The sequence below is a fragment of the Convolutriloba macropyga genome, unplaced genomic scaffold (assembly GCF_964194025.1).
Source record: "Convolutriloba macropyga unplaced genomic scaffold, txConMacr16.3 SCAFFOLD_886, whole genome shotgun sequence".
Lineage (NCBI taxonomy): Eukaryota > Metazoa > Xenacoelomorpha > Acoela > Convolutidae > Convolutriloba > Convolutriloba macropyga.
This window is the reverse complement of record NW_027449957.1, coordinates 2,810-24,452: the sequence shown is the minus strand read 5'-3', so window position 1 is coordinate 24,452 and position 21,643 is coordinate 2,810. Positions and strand designations below refer to the sequence as shown.

General features: G+C 35.6%; 1 protein-coding gene across 1 annotated transcript; it reads left to right on the top strand.

Annotated features, from left to right (window-relative positions):
• Window positions 1-1,918: 1,918 nt before the first annotated feature.
• LOC142355507 (neuronal acetylcholine receptor subunit alpha-9-I-like) lies at window positions 1,919-21,404 on the top strand (the record flags this gene model as incomplete). Its single annotated transcript, XM_075407641.1, has 6 exons — window positions 1,919-3,074; window positions 5,488-5,799; window positions 9,923-10,013; window positions 12,719-12,840; window positions 16,252-16,418; window positions 21,262-21,404. Coding segments are annotated over exons 1-6 (1,015 nt in total), but the record flags the coding sequence as incomplete, so codon positions are not given.
• Window positions 21,405-21,643: the final 239 nt, after the last annotated feature.

Sequence of the window (21,643 nt, the reverse complement as noted above, 5' to 3'; positions counted from 1 at the left end):
TATTTGCGAAATCGAGCTACATTGCGTGTGAAAAATCGATACATAAATGGAGCGGATGCGTGATACAACTCGCGCGAAAAATAGGGTATTAAGTTTGTACTTGTATTTCGCGGCTAAAATTAGGACACTTTTGCGAACACGGGATACGATATTCCCTTCCATTTTGCCTGTTTCTGCTAAAGTAGCTATTTTCCGCAATATTGTTCCACTTTCAATGTATTAACATAGTAAAAACGAACACGAGATACACGCATCGGGCATATCTGCCCGTGGCGATTTGGGTATACCTCTGCATCGTAATGTTAATTAATGAACACTATTTTAATATTTCGTCTAATCAATTTCAAAAATCAAAGTCATCAGCTGTTAAATTTTAAATAGTTTTCAAAGTGGCTCACAATGCGTCATTTTCAATCTTTAGTGACCAAGCACTGAAAAGTTTATAATCTAAACAAATGTTTACAATTTTATAATATAAACTTTTTTTTGGGAAAAGAACACTTTCAAAACTTTTAGTTGAACTGATAGGCATAAACTGACAATTTGTTGAAACTACCCCAAACCTACGGAAAGTTTATCAGTTTTGTCAGCTCTGAGGAAAAATAAGAAGCTAGTGAAAGGCCATGAACACACATTTTATGCAGTACATGTGTGTGTGTGTGCGTGTGCGTGTGTGTGTGTGTGTGTGTGTGTGTGTGTGTGTGTGTGTGTGCATGTGTGTGTGTGTGTGTGTGTGTTGTGTGTGTGTGTGTGTGTGTTGTGTGTGTGTGTGTTGTGTGTGTGTGTGTGTGTTGTGTGTGTGTGTGTGTGTGTGTGTGTGTGTGTGTGTGTGTGTGTGTGTGTGTGTGTGTGTGTGTGAGTTATGATTTCTTTTATGGTTTCATCAAAAACAGGCAATTTAGGTCAACCTAGAAAGTCGGATTAGACCCAGATTGATCTATAGGTTTGGTTCAATTAAAGTCACGCAACAAATAAATGTACTGCAATGAAGATAAAGGTCAGTGTGAGAGCTGCATTTTATTTCACTACTTAAATGACCACTGGAACCGGGGGGAGGGGGGGGGGAGCAGATTGTAGGTTAGAGAGTTTAAGTTTTTCATGTTACTGGTACGGGGAGGTGTTGTAATTACAAAATAGCCTGATTAAGAAAAGGCCTACAGCTATGTTCGATAAGTTGTTCCGATCTATTGGTATGCGCTTTTAAAGACACTTTCTCACTATTTGATGAAAGCTAAAAAGAAGATAGCCAGATTTGATTGCCAATGAATTTCTAAATTCCGATAATCGATTTTAGAACAGATTTTCATCATCTGCGTGGCCATTCCTTTGCAACTATAGAGATAAGGAGAACCCAGAGAGGGGGCTATCTTATCTCAATTTTCCCACAAAACAGTCACTGACTTTTGCAACCCCTTTTCCATCAATATGTTAATGGGGGCTATTCGCTTCTTTTGATCAAAAATCCTCCTAGAGCAAAATAATCGCCAAATTAAATCAGTTTCGCCAATGTGGACAAAAAACATTTCACATACTACAGATATGCTCACACAAGCAAAAGAGTTGCAATTCCCAAAAATCCTACTTCTCCCAGTTACTAACTAGTGTTGGTTAGTAGTAATAGTAGTGGTTATAGTAGTAAAGGTAGTTTGTTACTAACCTTGACTCAACCAACCATCGCATCCAATTTGGGGGCAAAAGCCATAGCTCTACTGGTCAAACTGGAAAAAATTAAGATAATTCGGTCTGGACAATTCTTTTCAAATAAACCCTCCTCCTCCTCCTCCCTTCTTCTAAGCCCCCACGCCTGCACCCTTCTCTGCACTGCCCCCCCCCCCCCCCCAGCCCAATAAAAACTATGCTTATCTATTCAACATATCCAAGAACACACCAACGTTCCCAGCACAACCCCTCCCCTTTACCCCCTTTTTAGAATAAACTATTTCAACCCACAATTCTCTCAAAATCTTATCAGGCCAAATTTTATTCTTTCTCTTTGGGTAAAAAGGCCAAAATTCAATCTGATTTTTCGTCTCTTTTACAACTACACCCCAGACTATGACCAGATATAATTTTTTCTCAAAATATCTTCTTTGTTATTAAATGCAGAAACAAACAATTCGATTGTAGTCGATAGTTATTGTGTGTTATTGAAAGATATTCCTTTATTAGGAGTCTTTTTTCTTACTTTAAATTCAATTTAACCCTTAAAGATAATCCTTTATATGACATTTTACCCGCAATCAAGAAATATAGCCCAGTTTAACTTGTCCGGTGAAACGGTTACGAGCTTTACTGAGAAACTTACCCAAGATTTTACGTCGCCTAAAATTTGCTTTTGAGTGATCGCTTTAGATCCGGGTTGAAAGTGCTTGTTTAAAGTATATTGGAAATTTATTAACCCAGGATTAGCTTGGTTTAGTAAAGTCATGTTTACTAATTTAATACGGCTTGTTAGGGATCTCTTTAGATGTGACGTATCAACAATATACTTATCATTAAATGAATTCTTAACTTGCTCCCTGGTTATAAATTTTCGCGGGTTCTTATAACTTTCCTGACTATTACTAGTTAACACGCTTGTGTGGAGTGTTTTTCTGTTTTCCAAACACGAAAATGTCAACTTACAAACCGGTTAAGCTCTCAAAACCAAAACTTGATTAACTAAGCGACAACATAACTTCTTCCTTCAAATCAGAAATGTCTTATTAGAGGGCTCAGAAAGTGAGAGAGCTAAACGCTGTATGAAGAGAATAGGAAACCTAATTGCCCTTGCCTGAAATTATCAGCTGAAATTCCTGTAATTTTGCCTTCTTTATTTACTTTTTGTCTTCTATCTGTGTACTGCTTGCGCCCGATTTATTGCCATATTTTCATGTAACAACAATCTGCGAAATATGCCCGCTTTTAACTACTTGCGAAGACTAAACATGCCGTTAACGTTTCCTGACTTATTTTTATTGCTTCTTCTAATTCTTCCCAATTATTTATGGAAGTGTCGCGCCGGAGAATTAATCTTGGACGAGAATTTGCATTTTGATCATGATGCAATTGAGCAGCAGAGCTTTGATCACGCGGTTAGATTGATTTTTTAAGAAAAGTAATTATAACTGCAATGTTTAAAAATTCGATCAGTGATGGCTCATCGAATGTTGATTGAAATTTGGATATGATCTAGATAAAAGTTTCAGTGACAAAATGCCAGAATTAAACATAAATTATCTTTTGATACATTTAATTTCAAAAAAGATCAGAAAAATTGGAGGAACATTCCAAAGCCTATCAAAAGCCACGACATTTCCAGACCATTGACGTGAGGCGGGAAAATGTTTTAATCTGATCAGAACCATCAATTTTCTAGGAAGGGTTAAGAATATGAAATTGTCTACCAAAATTGCCTATCATACAGTTTTCGTTGTAAGCATATAAGCTCATATATAAATTGTAGGATTTCCCGGTTGTCATGCAACAATTCAAAAACACAACTTCCAACGCTAAATCACAAATTATTTGGTTTTTCAAACTCAAAAAAAACTTTTCAACTTCTTTGAAATGATGCTAGGATTACTTATGATTTATTTGGTGTCAAGCAAGAATCATTGTATCACCTATATCATGCATGTATCCAATTGAAACTCAAAAATATTTTTTAAGCTAAATATATCAAAAATTGAGAGTATATCAGTTTGTTATATACGTTTGAAAACTTGAAGACATCCGTAACCATAGAAATAGATAGCTATAAAGGAGACAAATTAGTAACATTAAAAATTTTTTGATAAAAAAAGTTATTTTAAGTGCTGTTATGAGATTAGACTCTTATTCATAGTTTAAAGGATGAAAAATTTACTTGACTTATGATGCTAGTATTCTTATCATAAATTGTTTTGAAAACATAAAAAATACTGCAACAATAACTAAGTAATTAAAGTTGGTTTATGATTTGGTGTCTCAATTAATAATCAAGTCAACCTTGTGATAAAGAAATTATGGTTCTGCTCGTTACTGTTAGGTCTAGTTTTCAGCTTTTGTAATCAGCTTTTAGAAAACAATTTAACAATCAGGTACTTGTCTATATTTAAAACAATTGGATATGGTGTAGTAGAACCATACCTAAATAATAACTCAATGTCACTAAAACATTTCGGTGCTTACTTGCTTAGTTAGTGAATTAAAAATGAGTAAATTTGACACCACAGAAAGTTGCAACCTGGAAACCTGGTACTTCAATATTTATCTAGTTTTAAAAAAGGATGGAAAACTCTCTTTTTAGAATTTGTCGTTAGCTTTTTCGAGTAAAAAGTATAGTAGATAAGGAGATAATGTACAGAAAATTATTGTTTGGTTACAGTCATTACAATCTAATATAGCTCATTATGTGTTAGTGAAGTAAGCAAACAAGCAAAATAATAGATTTCACTGCTCGAGTGTTATGGCCATGCACTTAGCCACCGCTCTCAGCAGAACTTGTTGTTATTCGCGGCAATTACCCTGCTGCTCTGCTTTAATTGCCATCCAGTGGATTGTATCCTTGCAGAGAAAAAAATTGATTCTGCTAAAAATTTACTGCCTTTTGTTGTGATGATTTGTAGTGTACACTTCTTGCCGGTTGGTCTGCTAGTCTTTCTTTCTAGTCTGATTGGCTGAGTCATTATGTCGACATATACTAAGGCAATGGCACTGTATGATTGCATCAGGTAGATCAGATAACACTAAATGGTATGAGTTTGTATTGTATGTAACACTACTACAATATCAACAATTGTTTCAGCTGAAAAGAGTCATTTTCTTCTAAGAGTTCATCCACAATTGCGCTTCTAAGAGTTCTTTCACAATAATATCAAGTGTCGGACCTGGCTGCATGTGAAAACGATTAAAAATTAGTGTAGCAGTCAAAGCAGAAACAAATAAGTTTTTTCCAACTTAGAACATACATTTGTGAGATATTTTAACATTAAAGACTTCCAATGGCAGCGAGTTCTGCCCAAAAATTCTTCGACTGAGCTGCTACAGAAGGAAACGAAGTACAAATTCACTATGGTGTCCAAGATAATATTTCAACTTTGATCAACTTTTGGAATAATTTAGGGATCAATGGGTTAATCAAACCTTAAATTATCTAGTTTTTAATTCAATTTTAAGGCTGTTTTATTTTTGTTTGATTATTTTTAGCTTCCATCAGATTAGCGTCTGACCCAATTGATTTACACTCAGTCTCACTTAAGGGCGATCCCATGGTATCTGCAGTTGGTTTTGGACGGTTGACTCTAAAAACAGTACAATCTTCTGAGGGACTAAACTGACCGCACATTAGCTTTTTCATCAGAGACAGATATGAATGCACATATTGGGCACTTCAAGTTTCAAAAATAAAAGAAACTCTAGATCTTTTCGTTTTAATGGCTTTTTTGAGCAATAAAGTCGAATATTTTCTTAACGTCTAGAAATGTGACATTTCTATTTTAAGAGAAAATTTTTTTCTGTATTAAGGATCATCGGAGCCGAGTACGAAGATCATCAGCTACATCCAATCAATCAAACGAAGACGAATTATGCCCAGAATGCGTGATCAAACGGGAAGTTCTAGACCACCTTCCACCCTCAATTTACCCCCCGAGAGACAAGTCGGGCGGGCCAATGAGGCTGTCCACGAAGATAGTCGTGAAAGAATTGATGGATATGAGTGTGAAAACGGAGACACTGACAGTGATGGCCTGGATCAGAATGTACTGGATCAATTTGGACATCAGATGGGATGTGAAAAGACTGAAGGTCAAGGAGATCAGAGTTAACCCTAGCCAGGTTTGCCCGAGTTGAGCATTTTCCTCAAAAATAGCGAGAAAAGTGTTGAAAATAAACTATTATAAAAAATACTTTTACAGTGATTTTTCTTGGTCTCAAGAGGTGGAAAAGGCGGTTTTCTCAATAAAAAAACGGCCACCCAGGTTGAGGTGCCAGACGGAAGTGACTTATGATCAGACCATTCCAGACCAAAGTAATCTCTGATCAGTTCATCTCAGACCGTAGTAACCTCTGATCAGACCGATGTGCGCTTGAAACTTCGTGTGCGCTCGAACTGTGCTCGAAGCTGTCTCTGATCAGACCTTCCCAAACCGAAGTGACCACTGATCAGACCAAAATCAGATCATTGTCCAGACTTATGTACGATACTGGCCCAGGCCAATTCCAGACCATTGTCCAGCCGCTTGGGTGCTAGAATTTAAATCTGTTCATGCACACGAAAGCCACTTCTAATCAGTCTATTGTGTGCACGATTCCACCTCTGATCAAAAGTGTGCTTTAAAATTGCCCTCGATCACACTTAAGAGCTCTCAAAATTACCGGCGACCAGAATCAAGTGCGCTCGCAATAACTTGATCAGAGAATGGTTTTAATTATCAACACATCTCTTAATAACGCTATTATATAAATCTTTCATAGAAATTTATGTATACACTAATATTTTCAGGTAAAGAAAAACCGATTCTAAGAGTGCTGCTAATAGACATAAAACCAAAGTGTTGAATAAACAACGTGTTTCGTATTCTATTGAGGTGTGTTAATAAGTTAATAGATGAACTTAGACAGTTTTCCGCAACAACGTTCTATTTCTGCAGTTATTCAATATTACATTTAAAGTGGACCGGCAGTTGGTATCAAACGGATTCCTTGGTTCTGATGAACGCAATTAGACTCGAAATGAGTCTCTGATCAAAATGCTGCTCTATTGTTGCCTCTTGGCAGAGCCAACATCTCTCAGTGAAAAACATTACAAGCAAATGAAACAAAAAATGCGCTCGAAATGGGTTCTGACTAAACTCAATTATGCTCGAATTTTTTTTCTGATCAGACTAATATGGTTTTGAATCCGCCCCTTATCAGACAATCCCAAGCGGAACAGATCACTGATCAGACCAAAATCTGACAATTGTCCAAACTTTTGTTCAGTCAAACCAATACCCAGACCCAATAATTTTAGTCTGCAAACACACCATAAACGTTCCACTTGGATTTGATGAGAGATCAACTCTGCCTGGCACCTCGACCAGGACATAAAGGAAAACAATTCAATTTTTCTACTTTTGATCTCATTTTATTTGATTTTGTAATACTTCTTTTTGACTATTTCTTGTACGGCTGTAAAATTGTTGCGCTTGGCTTTAAGCAATTCAAGCTGTTGTCTCTTCGGAAGCCATTATTTAAAAACTTGTTGTGATTAGTTTACTAATGATCACAGATTGTGCTTTCCAAAACGGCAGTGAAACAACGGGCCCTTTAATCCTGATAATATTGTCAGAAACCCAAAACAGCTATCTTTTGACACTGGTTATTAATTGGGTCACTCGACTTAGCAGAATAATTTCAATTCATTAATCGTCCCTTTGCGATAACAATAGTTAAATAACTAACTTACCGATGAGGTAACACGCTAACGACCAATGAACGAAATCTGATTTGTCATCAGACGACTACTTTATGACACCCTTTTATCACAACTACTACTATACAAAGAGTGGCGATGAAAGAGGGTGATAAACTCGCAGTCTAATCACGGCAACGATATAACAATGAATACTACATCACGGTTGCTATTGCTATCGATAGTAACAACCAAGTGTTAACGACAAAAGCTTTGATTAAAAGATTTTAGAAAAATTTTGTTTCAAAAAACGGCTGACTTTGAAAAAATTGTAAATTTGGGCTTATATTTGGCCACAGCCAAGCTCAGATACAAATTACACACGAGTCCATATAAAGCCAAGGTCACAATAAAGATAGTATGGCTGATAAAGATAGCGTGTCTTCAGAAGCACAAGGAGAAAATCTCTATAGAGTTGTTCTAAGAAAAATGGATCAGAGTAAATCAATATAAAAGAGTGTGTGAACAGAAGAGCTAATACACTATGGTACCAAAAAGCTACGTACACCTGACGATTTTTAAAAAAGCAATACAAACATCAAATAATATAACATTTTGAGTTCAAATTTGTTCTCTAATTACGCGTCATTACATCTTTAGCTTTTTAACGTCTACTAGACGGTTTGTATAGTTTTCATACAGGTTTCTCACGACGTCTGCGTCAATTTCTTTCCAAACTTTTTTCTCTAAGCCTCCTCACACTTTTTCCTCTAAACTTTCCCAAATAACTGTCTGTTTTCGTAATCGTTGCTTCAAAATTGCCCATAAATTCAATATGATTCAGATCTGGACTGCATGCTGGCCATTCAAGTACCTGCCACTCGTTTTCTTGGAAAAAATTGCCGATAATCTTCGATTTATGCACATAGGAATTATCTTTTTGAAAAATAATGTCCAGGAAATGCGTTTTTTTCGTAATTTTTCAAAATCTCCAAATAACCGACAGTGTTTAGCTTCTTTGTACACTTGACAAGTCAGTTCCGTCCATCTGATCGTATTGCACCCCAAAACATAAGTGATCGTTTGCCCGAACTCAAATTTTTTGTTATTTCATGAAATCTCGTTTCATTTTTTTGAGAAACTATCAATTCCGTCGCTGGAGATGCAAACCCTTGTTTTATCAGTAAAAGCAACATCAGAACGAGAAAGGCTTCTTGAGCATATTGATACATCATCATGAACAAAAATACTTGCTTTTTTCTTCAAACTGACTTTTTGTTGCAGCATTTCTTAAAACCGCCATATTTTTTGAGAATTCGTCTAACTGTTCTTTTAAGCGGAGAAAGTGAGAATGAAATTTCTCTTTAAACTTCTAAAATTCACACGTTTTTTCATGCCTTAGCGCAAATCATGCTTATGAAGCACGAATCAAGCTTTAAGAGCAGGAATTGTGCTGTACGTAGCTTTTTGGTACCATAGTGTATGTCTAAGCAAGTCAGTGAAAGCTCGAACCTATGTTTCTGCTGCGTAATGATTTCCCAAAAATAATACCAAATTATATCAAAAAAGAAGATTTCTCAAGATTCAAACAAATTCTTGCAAGGCTATCAAACAAAAATCATTAAAAGGATGTAACTTCTTCCCGAGGGCTTTGCTTGCCATTCGCTTTTTTTCTTGAGTATATTTTGCTGTAGTTCTAAGAAAATTTTTTGGAAAGAGAAGAATAGCCGCAAGCGCCATTTTTGCGTAATTTGTTCTATTTTATTGTAAACAAAAAAAAGTGCTATTCAAAATTTAATTTAAAGATGCTGAAATTCACTTATCATTTGTGTGTTATTTTCCTTTTTTTTGAACATTTCTTTTTATTTTGACTAAGTTTTTGAATCAAATTTTTAATCGCTGGGAAATGCCCGCTGGTAAGCCTGCTGGGAAATGAATTGACTTTGCATTTTAAAAGTGTTTCTTCTACAGTTCTTTCTTCTAATGGAACGATCAGCTAAAGCAGGTTTGGTCGTTACCTTTTTAATATACAATGATGAGTCATATTAATACAAGGAAGTTCAAATGAAAAACTACCAATGAGGAGTGGGAATGGACTCTTCTTCGAAAGCCAAGGTTTTTTTCTATCAGAGCACAAGAGCAATTTGGAAAATGGTTTTTCTAAAGGTTTTTTAATTGAAATTATTCATTACTGATTAAGAACAGATTATATATTGATCTATTATGAGCCAAATAAAAAATGACCTTCTTTTGTAAAATTATTTTTTTGATATAAGACAAGTTTTTTCTATTTTCATTTTCAATCTGGCTTACATTATACGGTCTTCTTGTATCTTGTTCACCTCTTAACATGAATTAGTCATGGATTTGTTGTGAGTTTACCAGAGACACAAACTATAAAATCGCTCTAAAAATCAATTAATTTTGGTTGCTCACCACAATCATGGCTAATTTGATATATATTCACTACGTAATATATTTCGTCGTTATTTACTTTTTAGCTGTTAATTTTCTTTAAATTTTGGCCGGGCTGTTCAGTAGTTCTTATTTGTGTTTCTGTGTTAGGTGTGGGTCCCAGATATGGTCATCAGCAACAGTCTGTCCAGTTTTGAGATAATGGGCTCATCAACTCTGCCCCTTATTGTCGGCTTCACAGGTAAGTCAAATCCTGGATTGATTGATCCAGGAAAATCTTTGGGCCCTTTAATGTTGGAAATATTTAAAAGATGATTTCCTAAGGCCGAGGCATCAACGCTAAAAATAACTAAAAATTGTAAGAATCGAGGTCAATGGGAGGGTTTCAAGAGATGCAATTTATAGCGGTCAATGCGGTGAAAACGGAAACATAAAAGATTCACCGCTAAAAACCACCAGACTTACGACATTTTACCGCTACAAAATAACAGCGGTAAAACTTTTAAGTTAACTTCTATAAACCGCAAACCTTACAAAAATTTACAGCCTTCCCCTCATCCACCACTGAAATATGAGGGCGTTTTGAAGCGAAAAGAAATTTATTTTTACTGCTACTCTCTGCAAATTTTACAATATTTCTCAGCCAAACCTTGACACGGGACAGAAAACCGCTGAATTCTAATGCGCGTAAAAGACTTAATATAAGAAATAAGCTGATCATCCCGGATCTTTGAGAAACTCATTTCGTGCACTGATTGATTTTCTCAATTTTTATTTAAAAAATCAAAATTTAAAAACTTCGATTTATCAAAGAATTGAATTGACTTGTAATATCCCCTTAATGAGGCCAGGTGTGGTGTTCCATTAAATTTATATCAATAGGCCAGCGTAAGTCCGGAAATCCGTGGAAATTTTTTAATTCAATGATGGGCAACCCTTATTTTATAGACACCAGAATTTCTTTGAATGTTTGTCGCAAATTCATCGTACAGGGTGGTAAGTCGTGGTTTACAGTTTTGTGAGCATTAGCGTCATCTTCGTTGTTTTGTTCACATTTCTCCTAATTTCTGTCCAAACTTTAATCCAATTTGCTAAAAAACAATGTAAATTTGTTAGTGATAGTGATTTTGGTTTTAACGACAAAAACAACTTGCTAAATTATTTGATTCGTCTCTTTCGGTTACAATGTTCGCTAAATTTTTGAAAACTCACTTTTTTTAAAAACAATGAAAAATATGCAACAAATATGCTTCTTCAACCCACATTTTCCAAATTTTCCAGTAGTAGAGACATAACAACTGTCGACAAGATATTCTTATACCCAGATGAGAGCTATATTTACCTCAGGTTCCTAAGAAAATTTTCTAGAACTCACAATTTGCCAGCCTGTCGCTAAATTAAACAGAAATTTATCAAAAATGATCATTTGTGTTATTTATTAAGGTATATATTAAGGGATATATTAAGATTTTCGTCTGCAAAAGTATTGATTACTCAAATATTTGTAACTAATATGTTTTTTAACAGCCGCACAGTGATATCAATGCCAGTTTTGTTCTCAATGAAGTTTTTACAATGCAAAATTTTTCCAATTATTTTCGGGGGCCCTCATTAACAAAAAAATTTGCAATTTTTTTCATCCCAATTACAGACAAATCTGCTCCCATTCGGAAGTTTGATTAACGACGGATATCATTGAAGCTTAAATGAGGCCCAAAGGACAAATAAAATAATTTTTGAGTAAAACTAATGGTTTTTAGGAATATTTGGTAAATTTTTTGTAAAATCTTGAACTTCGCCAGTATTTGTTGATTGTTCCATAGACTTATGGCCTACTAGTGAAAAATTCTATTGTTTTCAGCTGACACCAAAAGTCTATTCCGTTCCTGAGTTTTTTTAAAATGTCATCGGAATATTTTATCTTTGCCATTTTTTACTCTTATTTTTGCCCATTTACCGCATTAACGACTCGTTCCAAAATTTCTCTCGTGAAACAAAAAAAGTTTCAGCAATGACTTTATAACTTTGAATATATACTTGTTTCCAAACATTCAGTGAGTTTTTGAATTTGCCACTTTCTTAACTTAGTTCTATTTGCGACAGGTATAATCTTATTGTGAATGAAACAAAAAAACCTTTTTTGTGGTTTTATGCTTGAACTATTGATTTTGTTTGATTTTGATACTGTGAGTACTTATAAAAGTTTTATGATTTTTTATACTTTTTGCCTAAATTTTTGGTTGCTTTGCGTTCAATTGACAGAATATCACAAGAACTTCCGGTCGCATTGCTGTCGAAGAAGTTTGAGCTGAACATATATACTTCAAAAATTGTTTGATTTTTTTTTCAAATGTCAATAACCTTTTTTTTGGCAAAATGCTTTCTGAAAACTCTTTAAAAACTTTTTCGAACAATTTTAGTCATTTTAGTTTTCTACAGAAATGATTGATACCAAACGCAGCTTACTATAACACATGTGGACATGCCTATCTTAGTATTAGCTTGTTTCAAAATCTAGCTTCAGTTGCTATTTATCAAAATATTTAATACGGCGAATCCGAAGAGAAAAGATCAGGAAGATGAATATAACGAGTCCATCTCATTCGAACTCCACTGATGCAGAAATTCATGAAAGCGCTGTTAAAAACAAACTGACTAAGATATGACGGATAATTAGCGATAATTATCTGTCATAAAATAGTCAGTTGGTTCTTAAGAGCGTTGTCATGCTCTTCTGTATCAGAATAGACATTGTGTTGACCAGAATAGTCTATGTTCGAATATGGAGCTCAAAATTAGAAGACGTTCAAATCTGAACTGAAAAGTAATTTAGGTGGACAAATTTTAACCTAAGGTATAATTTGTTCACCTAAATTCTGTTTCAATTTGGATTTGAACAACGTCTTCGGCTGTTGAACATGTGCAGCTTCGTTGTTTGTTGTTTAGGTTTCACATACTATTCTGTGCCAGTTATCATCAAGACTAAATGCCAGGCTACAGTGACATACTTTCCATTTGATGAACAGCTTTGTGAGATCAACTTCCTCTCTTGGACTTATCACTCTAAGGTGTGTTGCTTTCGTTTACAATTAACTCTTACAGTATTTGACTTGACAAAATTTCCAAGGTGTATACCCAAAGTTTTGAATAAAGAAGGGTACTTCAGTGTAATTGTAATATTTTTTTTCTGATCTTTTCCGTTTGTGCCCCCCCAGTATGTTATGCGTTACAGTTACACCCCCCGCCCCCCCCCCCAGTTTATGCCCCCCCTCTAGTTACAGAGCACATGCCATTACATGGTAAATAATAATAATAATTGTGGTTTCTGCGTAATCGCAGTGGAACAGCATTAGGCCTACAGTAGCCTATTTTCAGCTGCCCTTTCTTCTTATTATCATTATTTAAAAATATGGCACGCGCGTATTGGGGTGCAAATAATATGCGCCCATTAAACTTGGGGGGGGGGTACAAACGGAAAAGATACATTTTTACAAATGAATAAAATTTAACAATAAAGCTTAAAATTAAAGCGTTTATGATGGCAAGAAGAGCAAAAGACACCAGTTGTTTCCAGCACAAGTTTTTGCTACGTTACATTGTGATCTTTTTCTGTTTGTGCCCCCAGTACCTTTTCAACTCGCAGTTACAGAACACGTGCCCTTAAATAGTGTAAAATCATTATAAAATTATATGGCAGGTGCGTCGGGGGTGGGGTGTGCAAATAATATGCACGTACCCACTAAGCCGGAGGGGGGGGGGCATAAACGGAAAAGAAAGATGCGACAGATCATTACAAATCATTCCACCCTGAGCGTTTTCGAATTCCCGAAAGTAACTTATCATAGACATCAAAGTATGTTCACTTAAAGTCAATTCAAATAGTTTGAAATGCACAAAATTGTGTTTATTTAACGGAAGAAAATTCGGAAATTTTTGAACAAATGTAATCGTGTTCATTCAGAGCCAAACATTCTGTTCAAGCAAAAAGGGCGCAAATCTTTTAAAACGGAAATATTTGCGCATGAAGCCACTGATATTTATTGGAATGAAATTTAGAATCGAATTACTAACGTGATGACAGATGGAAAGGCATGTGACTCACATGTTGAAGTTTTTCAGCGCATTGCTCTATCTGAGTGCCGCTGTCTATGTAGGCATGAGCTCTCACTTAATCATAGCATCAGGTAGACCACCGCCAATGACACTTCGGATCTTTTCCGTTTTTGAGCCCACCCCCCCACCCCATTACTTTATCCTCCCCCCTCCGCCCCCCCCATTTACAGAGCACATGCCATTACATAGTAAATCATTATTTAAAAATATGGCACACGCGTATTGGGGTACAAATAATATGCGCCCATTAAGCTTGGGGCGGGTACAAACGGAAAAGATCCATTTTTACAAATGAATAAAATTTAACAATAAAGCTGGAAATTAAAGCGTTTATGATGGCAAGAAGAGCAAAAGGCACTAGTTGTTTCCAGCACAAGTTTTTGCTACGTTACATCGTGATCTTTTTCTGTTTGCGCCCCCAGTACCTTTTGAACTCGCAGTTACAGAACACGTGCCCTTAAATAGTGTAAAATCATTATAAAATTATATGGCAGGTGCGTCGGGGGTGGGGTGTGCAAATAATATGCACGTACCCACAAAGCCGGAGGGGGGGGGGCATAAACGGAAAAGAAAGATGCGACAGATCATTACAAATCATTCCACTCTGAGCGTTTTCGAATTCCCGAAAGTAACTTATCATAGACAACAAAGTAGGTTCACTTAAAGTCAATTCAAATAGTTTGAAATGCACAAAATTGTGTTTATTTAACGGAAGAAAATTCAGAAATTTTTGAACACAGGTAATCGTGTACATTCAGAGCCAAAAATTCTGTTCAAGCAAAAAGGGCGCAAATCTTTTAAAACGGAAATATTTGCCCATGAAGCCACTGATATTTATTGGAATGAAATTTAGAATCGAATTACTAACGTGATGACAGATGGAAAGGCATGTGACTCACATGTTGAAGTTTTTCAGCGCATTGCTCTATCTGAGTGCCGCTGTCTATGTAGGCATGAGCTCTCACTTAATGATAGCATCAGGTAGACCACCGCCAATGACACTTCGGATCTTTTCCGTTTTTGACCCCACCCCCCCATCCCTTTACTTTATCCTCCCCCCTCCGCCCCCCCCATTTACGGAGCACATGCCATTACATAGTAAATCATTATTTAAAAATATGGCACGCGCGTATTGGGGTACAAATAATATGCGCCCATTAAGCTTGGGGGGGGGTACAAACGGAAAAGATCCATTTTTACAAATGAATAAAATTTAACAATAAAGCTGAAAATTAAAGCGTTTATGATGGCAAGAAGAGCAAAAGACACTAGTTGTTTCCAGCACAAGTTTTTGCTACATTACATCGTGATCTTTTTCTGTTTGTGCCCCCAGTACCTTTTGAACTCGCAGTTACAGAACACGTGCCCTTAAATAGTGTAAAATCATTATAAAATTATATGGCAGGTGCGTCGGGGGTGGGGTGTGCAAATAATATGCACGTACCCACTAAGCCGGAGGGAGGGGGGCATAAACGGAAAAGAAAGATGCGACAGATCGTTACAAATCATTCCACCCTGAGCGTTTTCGAATTCCCGGAAGTAACTTATCGTAGACAACAAAGTAAGTTCACTTAAAGTCAATTCAAATAGTTTGAAATGCACAAAATTGTGTTTATTTAACGGAAGAAAATTCGGAAATTTTTGAACAAATGTAATCGTGTACATTCAGAGCCAAACATTCTGTTAAAGCAAAAAGGGCGCAAATCTTTTAAAACGGAAATATTTGCCCATGAAGGCACTGATATTTATTGGAATGAAATTTAGAATCGAATTACTAACGTGATGACAGATGGAAAGGCATGTGACTCACATGTTGAAGTTTTTCAGCGCATTGCTCTATCTGAGTGCCGCTGTCTATGTAGGCATGAGCTCTCACTTAATCATAGAATCAGGTAGACCACCGCCAATGACAATTCGGATCTTTTCCGTTTTTGACCCCCCCACCCCATTACTTTATCCTCCCCCCCCCCCCTCCGCCCCCCCACCAGTTAGAGAGCACGTGCCATTACATAGTTAATCTCTGTATAAATATAACACGTGCGTCTGAGGGGTACAAATAATATGCACCCACTAAGCTGGGGGGGGGGGGGGGCAACAAACGGAAAAGTGCCGGTAATTCTTGGTTGCAATGGTGATACCGCGTAAAAATTTCCTGCTCAAAAAAATTGATCGGAAATGGCAACGCTTCTCACGCGAGCTGGCAATCTGAAATGTGGAGATTTGCAAAAAGGGCTACTGAAAACCGAGCGGTTATGACTAATTATCTTTCGCTGCGATTTCCAACAAACAAATTATCGTTAATTCAATAAACTGATCCTATGTTTTGTTTGTTTGGAGAAAATAACTGGATGATTGAATCGCTTTAGATGGTGAATTTGACGCTGTCCAGTTTCACAACCAATTTAGAAGGTCATATAGGGAATATAGAGTGGACTATAACCAACATCACTTCTCAGATAGTGTACGAGCATGACGTCACAAATCACCCACTCTACATTGGGGAGGTCATCCGCTACCCCTACATCAAGTACAGGTACTAAAAAATTACACAAGAATTGTTTATTTTAATCCCTGAATAATTTATCTAGTTCATGAGCAGATGTGGATACGCTAGATAAGCTGACGTTGTCTCAATGCCACCACTGAATTTCCCCCAAAGCTGAAGTAAGTCTTGTCAGAGGGGGCTATTGGTTAAGGGGTATAGTTATTACAATTAGGGTGGCAATGGGCGCAATTATTCCGACGTGAAATATTCTCCACACGCACATACGGAATGATCGGGTTTGACCGGTAATTTCAGGGAAAAACGCTCAAAGACCACACTTTTTAAAAGTTTGCTATATTTCATCATTGGCAGTCTTTATTAAATAGAAAATATGATTCAAACTGTAATTCACTAAAATTATCACCCAAATGCGGCCAATTCCCCCAAAGGTTGGACCATTTTTGAACGGTCTAGTCAATTCGCGAGTTGGGAAATGTGGGAATAATATGTCGATATAGTGGATTTTGTAAGCTTCATCCCTAATCCTCCCGAAAACATTTTTCAATTGGTGGGTGATCATACATTGACTTACGCTCCCCCTCGATTATTCCATCTTCGTGGATGCAAATTTAGCTTGGTTTAAAAGCATTTTTTATTATCTGAAATTGAATGGAATGAGACAATTTCCAGGATGAGGTCGTGGATTTGTGTCAGAGAATCAGTCAAGGGATCCAGATCTAACAGACCAAAATTCCGGTATATGGAAGACCGAATAGACTTTGACTAATCCGAAACATACGGAACAGACTTTGAATGGTCATTTTTGGTTAGAACTTGAGCCAGACCGAACAATCCCAAGGCAAATTCCCGCCAGACTAATATAAACATGTAGAAGCACCTTCAAAAACTTATAATTGTTGTGTTTCATTTATGTTTAACAGCCGCAAAGCGATAGCTAACGCTATTAATGGCGCTTTCTTGGTTCTTTTACTACTCGAAGTACCGGAAGTACTATTCGATCTGACGACGCTTTGACCTAAAAGCAAAAGTGAGTAAAATTGCCATGTGAACTGGTTGTTTCTGAGCAAGTTTCTTGATCATGTGATGCGCTCAAAAATGGACTTTTCGGCTTGGACAGTGTGTTTGACAGAATGGCGCATATCAATTTTTATGCTTGTAAATTCGTTTTTGTAGAAATATGTTTTTTGATGCTTTTTGTGTGTGTGTGTGTGTACGTACCATGCACTCTGAATATAGATACCACAATGAATGGGCAATAAAGCAATTCAAGTACAAAATGGGCACATATTTATCAATTTTTTAGTTAGTTTTTGCCTCTTTTAATTCATTTCCTTCATTTTTGAATCTATAATCTATGAGTTATTTTCAAAAACCAACGCATACAACAACTTTTTTTGATAATTCATGCATTGAATGCCAGAACACGGGACATTTTTGTTTTATAAAACTGTAACGGTACACATGTTAATCCGATTTTGTCAGTTTTATCTAATTTTTCTCGGTTTTTTGTTCGCATTTTAGTTTTATTTAATAGAAATAAATTTGCAAAATGATTAAAGTTTAATCTTTTGAATCAATTTTTTGTTTTTATCTACAGGGAGGATGTCTATTTTTTCTACGCCTTGAATGCTTCAAAACAAAATGTATTGGTTTTCCGGTTTCAATTCTTTCCATTGTAATTTTTAACTCTCCACAATCAGAAACAATGTTTTTGTTCCTATGTTTTTCACAATGTGCTGAAATTTTACACATGCTAGAATTTATCATTCTCGAATTATCCTCACACATTTAATTTTCATGTCTTTGTTTTCATCAGTTGTTAAAAAAATTAATCACTTAAGCCTTTTTCTAAATTAAAAACTTCAATTTATTTAATTTAATGTAATGCAGCACTGAGATTTTATTGGATTTTTGTACGTTTAAAATTTAGAGTTGACTATGACTTTCCGCAGATTTCAAGTTCTAAATGGGCACATATTTATCAGCTTTATAGTTAATTTTTGGCATTTTTCTTACATTTCTTTCATTTTTGAATCTATAGCCGGACTTATATTCAAAACCATTGCATATATCAACGTCTTTTTGATGATTCATGCATTGAATGCCTCTTTATCGCGGGGGTCTTTTTTGTTTTATAAAACCATACAAATATTAATCCAATTTTTTCAGTTTGTATCCAATTTTTCTCGGTTTTTGTTTGTATTTTGGTTTTATTTAATAGAAGTAATTTTGCAAAATAATTTATGTTCAATCTTTTGAACTTATTTTTGTTTTTATTTCCATGAGAGAATGTCTATTTTTGTCAACGCATTGAATGTTCTGTGTTTTTAGTTCGAACTCTTTCCAAATTAATTTTCATTTTTCTACATTCGAAAACAGTCTTTTTGTTCCTATGTCTTTTACTATGTGCTCATACTCTCCAAAGTATAGAACTTATGATTCTGGCATTATTTTTTCACATTTAATTTTAATGCTTCTTTTTTTTAACAGTTGTCAAAAAAAATTATTAATTTAAGCCTTTTTCTTAAATAAAAATTGCAATTGATTTAAATCAATATAATGCAGCACTGAGAATTAGCTGGATTTTAATTGGTTTAAATTTTTTAATTGAGTATCATATTTTGCAAAATTTGTTGGTGACTTGGTTTCGGTTTTAAGCGATTTGTTTGCATTTGAATATTATTCTGTTTCATTTGTCTTGTTGGTTAATATAATTTTAAATTGTTTTGAAATCATTTTGTCTATGATATCTCCAACAAGAGGAAAGTATATCATTTTTTAATCATCAATGCTGCAGTGACTACAAAACAAAGAAATATGATGTTTTTGAGTTCTAATCTTAGTTTTCTTTCAGATTTTTTAAAATCGTTTTGTTTTGAAGTATATTATTTGCCTTATTCTTTAAATATCTGTCTTTTAGGTTGCACTGTTAGTTGCACAAAATTATCTTTATTAGAGCAGTGTCATGACTTTGGTTATGACAGTTTTTAGCCACGTGGTTTTTGGAGCCTAGCGGTCTTTGACCACTTTAAGAGTTTTGGTGCTTTTCAACGTTACCAAGTATTTTTAATGACGTTTTGCTGTATCAAGTTTTTGGTGATGTTTTCTGTCATAATTATGTACTATATTTGAATTTATTTGCTTTTTCATTTTTTTTGAATGATTTCGTATTTGTTTTTAGCTTGCTCCAAGGATGTCAATACATCAACGAGGTCTTGGTGACAGCGATGTTGATGCTACCACTTCCTTGAACAAAAACCGATGAGATAAAAAATTGGTGTTTTAGACAAAATTTATCAGAAACCGCTATATTTTACGGTTTTCTGTGTAAAATACTAACAGTTTAAGTTGCTTCCAGAATACTTCCGGCGTTGTTTTTTCATTGCTAAGATTTTGTAGCGACCATATGACGTCACAATCACTTTAAATCCGCCTTTTGTTCATTCGTTCATTAAACTGAATTGCGTCGGTGATGTCATTTTTCACTTTAATTAGCTCGAGTTTTTTTTAATAGCCGCGAAGCGATAGCTGACGCTATTGTTGTCCTTCTCTGGGTTTTTTTTATTTATTTCGTCGTCAAGATTTTTGTTACGACCATATGACATCACAGCCACTTCAAATCTGCTTTTTGTTCATTCGTTCATGAAATTTCAACTGAATTGCGTGCGTGACGTCATTTTTCACTCTTATTGGACTTTTTTTTGTTCATTCACGTGATTAAATTTATGGTCACACGTGACTTACCTCACTCTCAAAAATGATTTCCTCACTTTGAAATTGACTTTTCTTTGCTTCATTTCAAAGAAATAAGGTCAAATGACTTTTGAGTTTGTGTCACTCTAATTGAAGGTTATTTAAGAGCAGAAAATAGAAACAGCAATAAGTTATACAGATTCTTAATCAAAGTTTAACACCTCAGCCCTTAATGAAATAAATAAGTTTCTTTTTGTCTGTCTTTTTTACTTTCTTTTTGAGACTACAGATCTATGAAGCTATTGCGGCTTTTTTCTGGCAATTTGCCAGCTATGTGTTCATTTGCCTCATTTAGGTTTTGTTCAGAGGTGAAGTACTCTCAAAAATGACTTCCTCACTCTGAAGTTGACTTTTCCTTACTTCAATTCAAAAAGATAAGGTCAAGTGAGTTTGAGTTACTCTAATTGAAGGTTATTTGAGGGCAGGTAGTAGAAGCAGCAATAAATTATACAGATTCTGGTTCAAAATATAGCATCTCAGCATTTACAAAAAATAAATTTCTTCTTTTGCTCTGCTTCTTTTTCTACCTTCTTGAGACTGCAGATCTACAAAACTATTGCGACTATTTTCTGGAAATCAGACAGCTATGTTTAGTTTATGCGTTTCATAAACCGACTTGACTAATTTTATTGAAACAACGCTAACAACAACGCAATTTTAGCGAATGAAATTTCCGTGTTTATCTAACCGTCTAGTGTATGTTTATAGCTGCTAAAGATCAGCGGTCGATCATAAAATGATCATTTGAGCGCCCTATTATCTGCTGTCTTATTTTTGCAGAGGTCACCTTTTTGGTGGCGCTTGTCTTAGTCTGGGCTTTGGTCAGTCCCCATCGCTTGTTTAAGTTTTACTCAAAGCCATCTGTTGATATTACAAGTCCAAAGAGTTTATAATACATGTATTCTTTTTCTTAGCCAGACCAGGAAATAGATATGGACCAGACCAAACAGACTAAACTCAAGAAACGACGAGAACGGGAAGGAACAACGCGACGGACACTTTGTTCAGATTATGTACGCGGTCGTACCGGCCCCCCAGTCCGCAACCCATTTCCGTCGGGGCCATAACTGTTTTCGTCGACAAAGGTTTCCGTTCTTTAAATAATTGTTTTTGATAGGATCCACCTGAGTAGGAAGCCCGACTTCTACGTGAACAGTTTGATCACACCTTCACTCCTCCTCAGTTGGCTTGGTTCTATTATCTTCCTGCTTCCCTCCGACTGTGGAGAGAAACTGGGATTCTCTGTCACCCTATTCTTAGGTTAGTTCTCAAATGACAAAGTAAAAGAAGCCATTAGGGAGTATTTAGTTTTCAATTTTAAAAAAATGCTAAAATACTTCAAGATGAACTCTTAATTGGAATTTAACTAAGGATTGTCGCTGTAGCCAATTTTTTTAGTTCAGGCCCACCTTGGTGGTAGAGGAACTATATGTTCAACTGGTTTTTTTTCAAAAATCATTTTGGCTGATCGATATTTTCATCTGAGAGTGCAGTAAGTG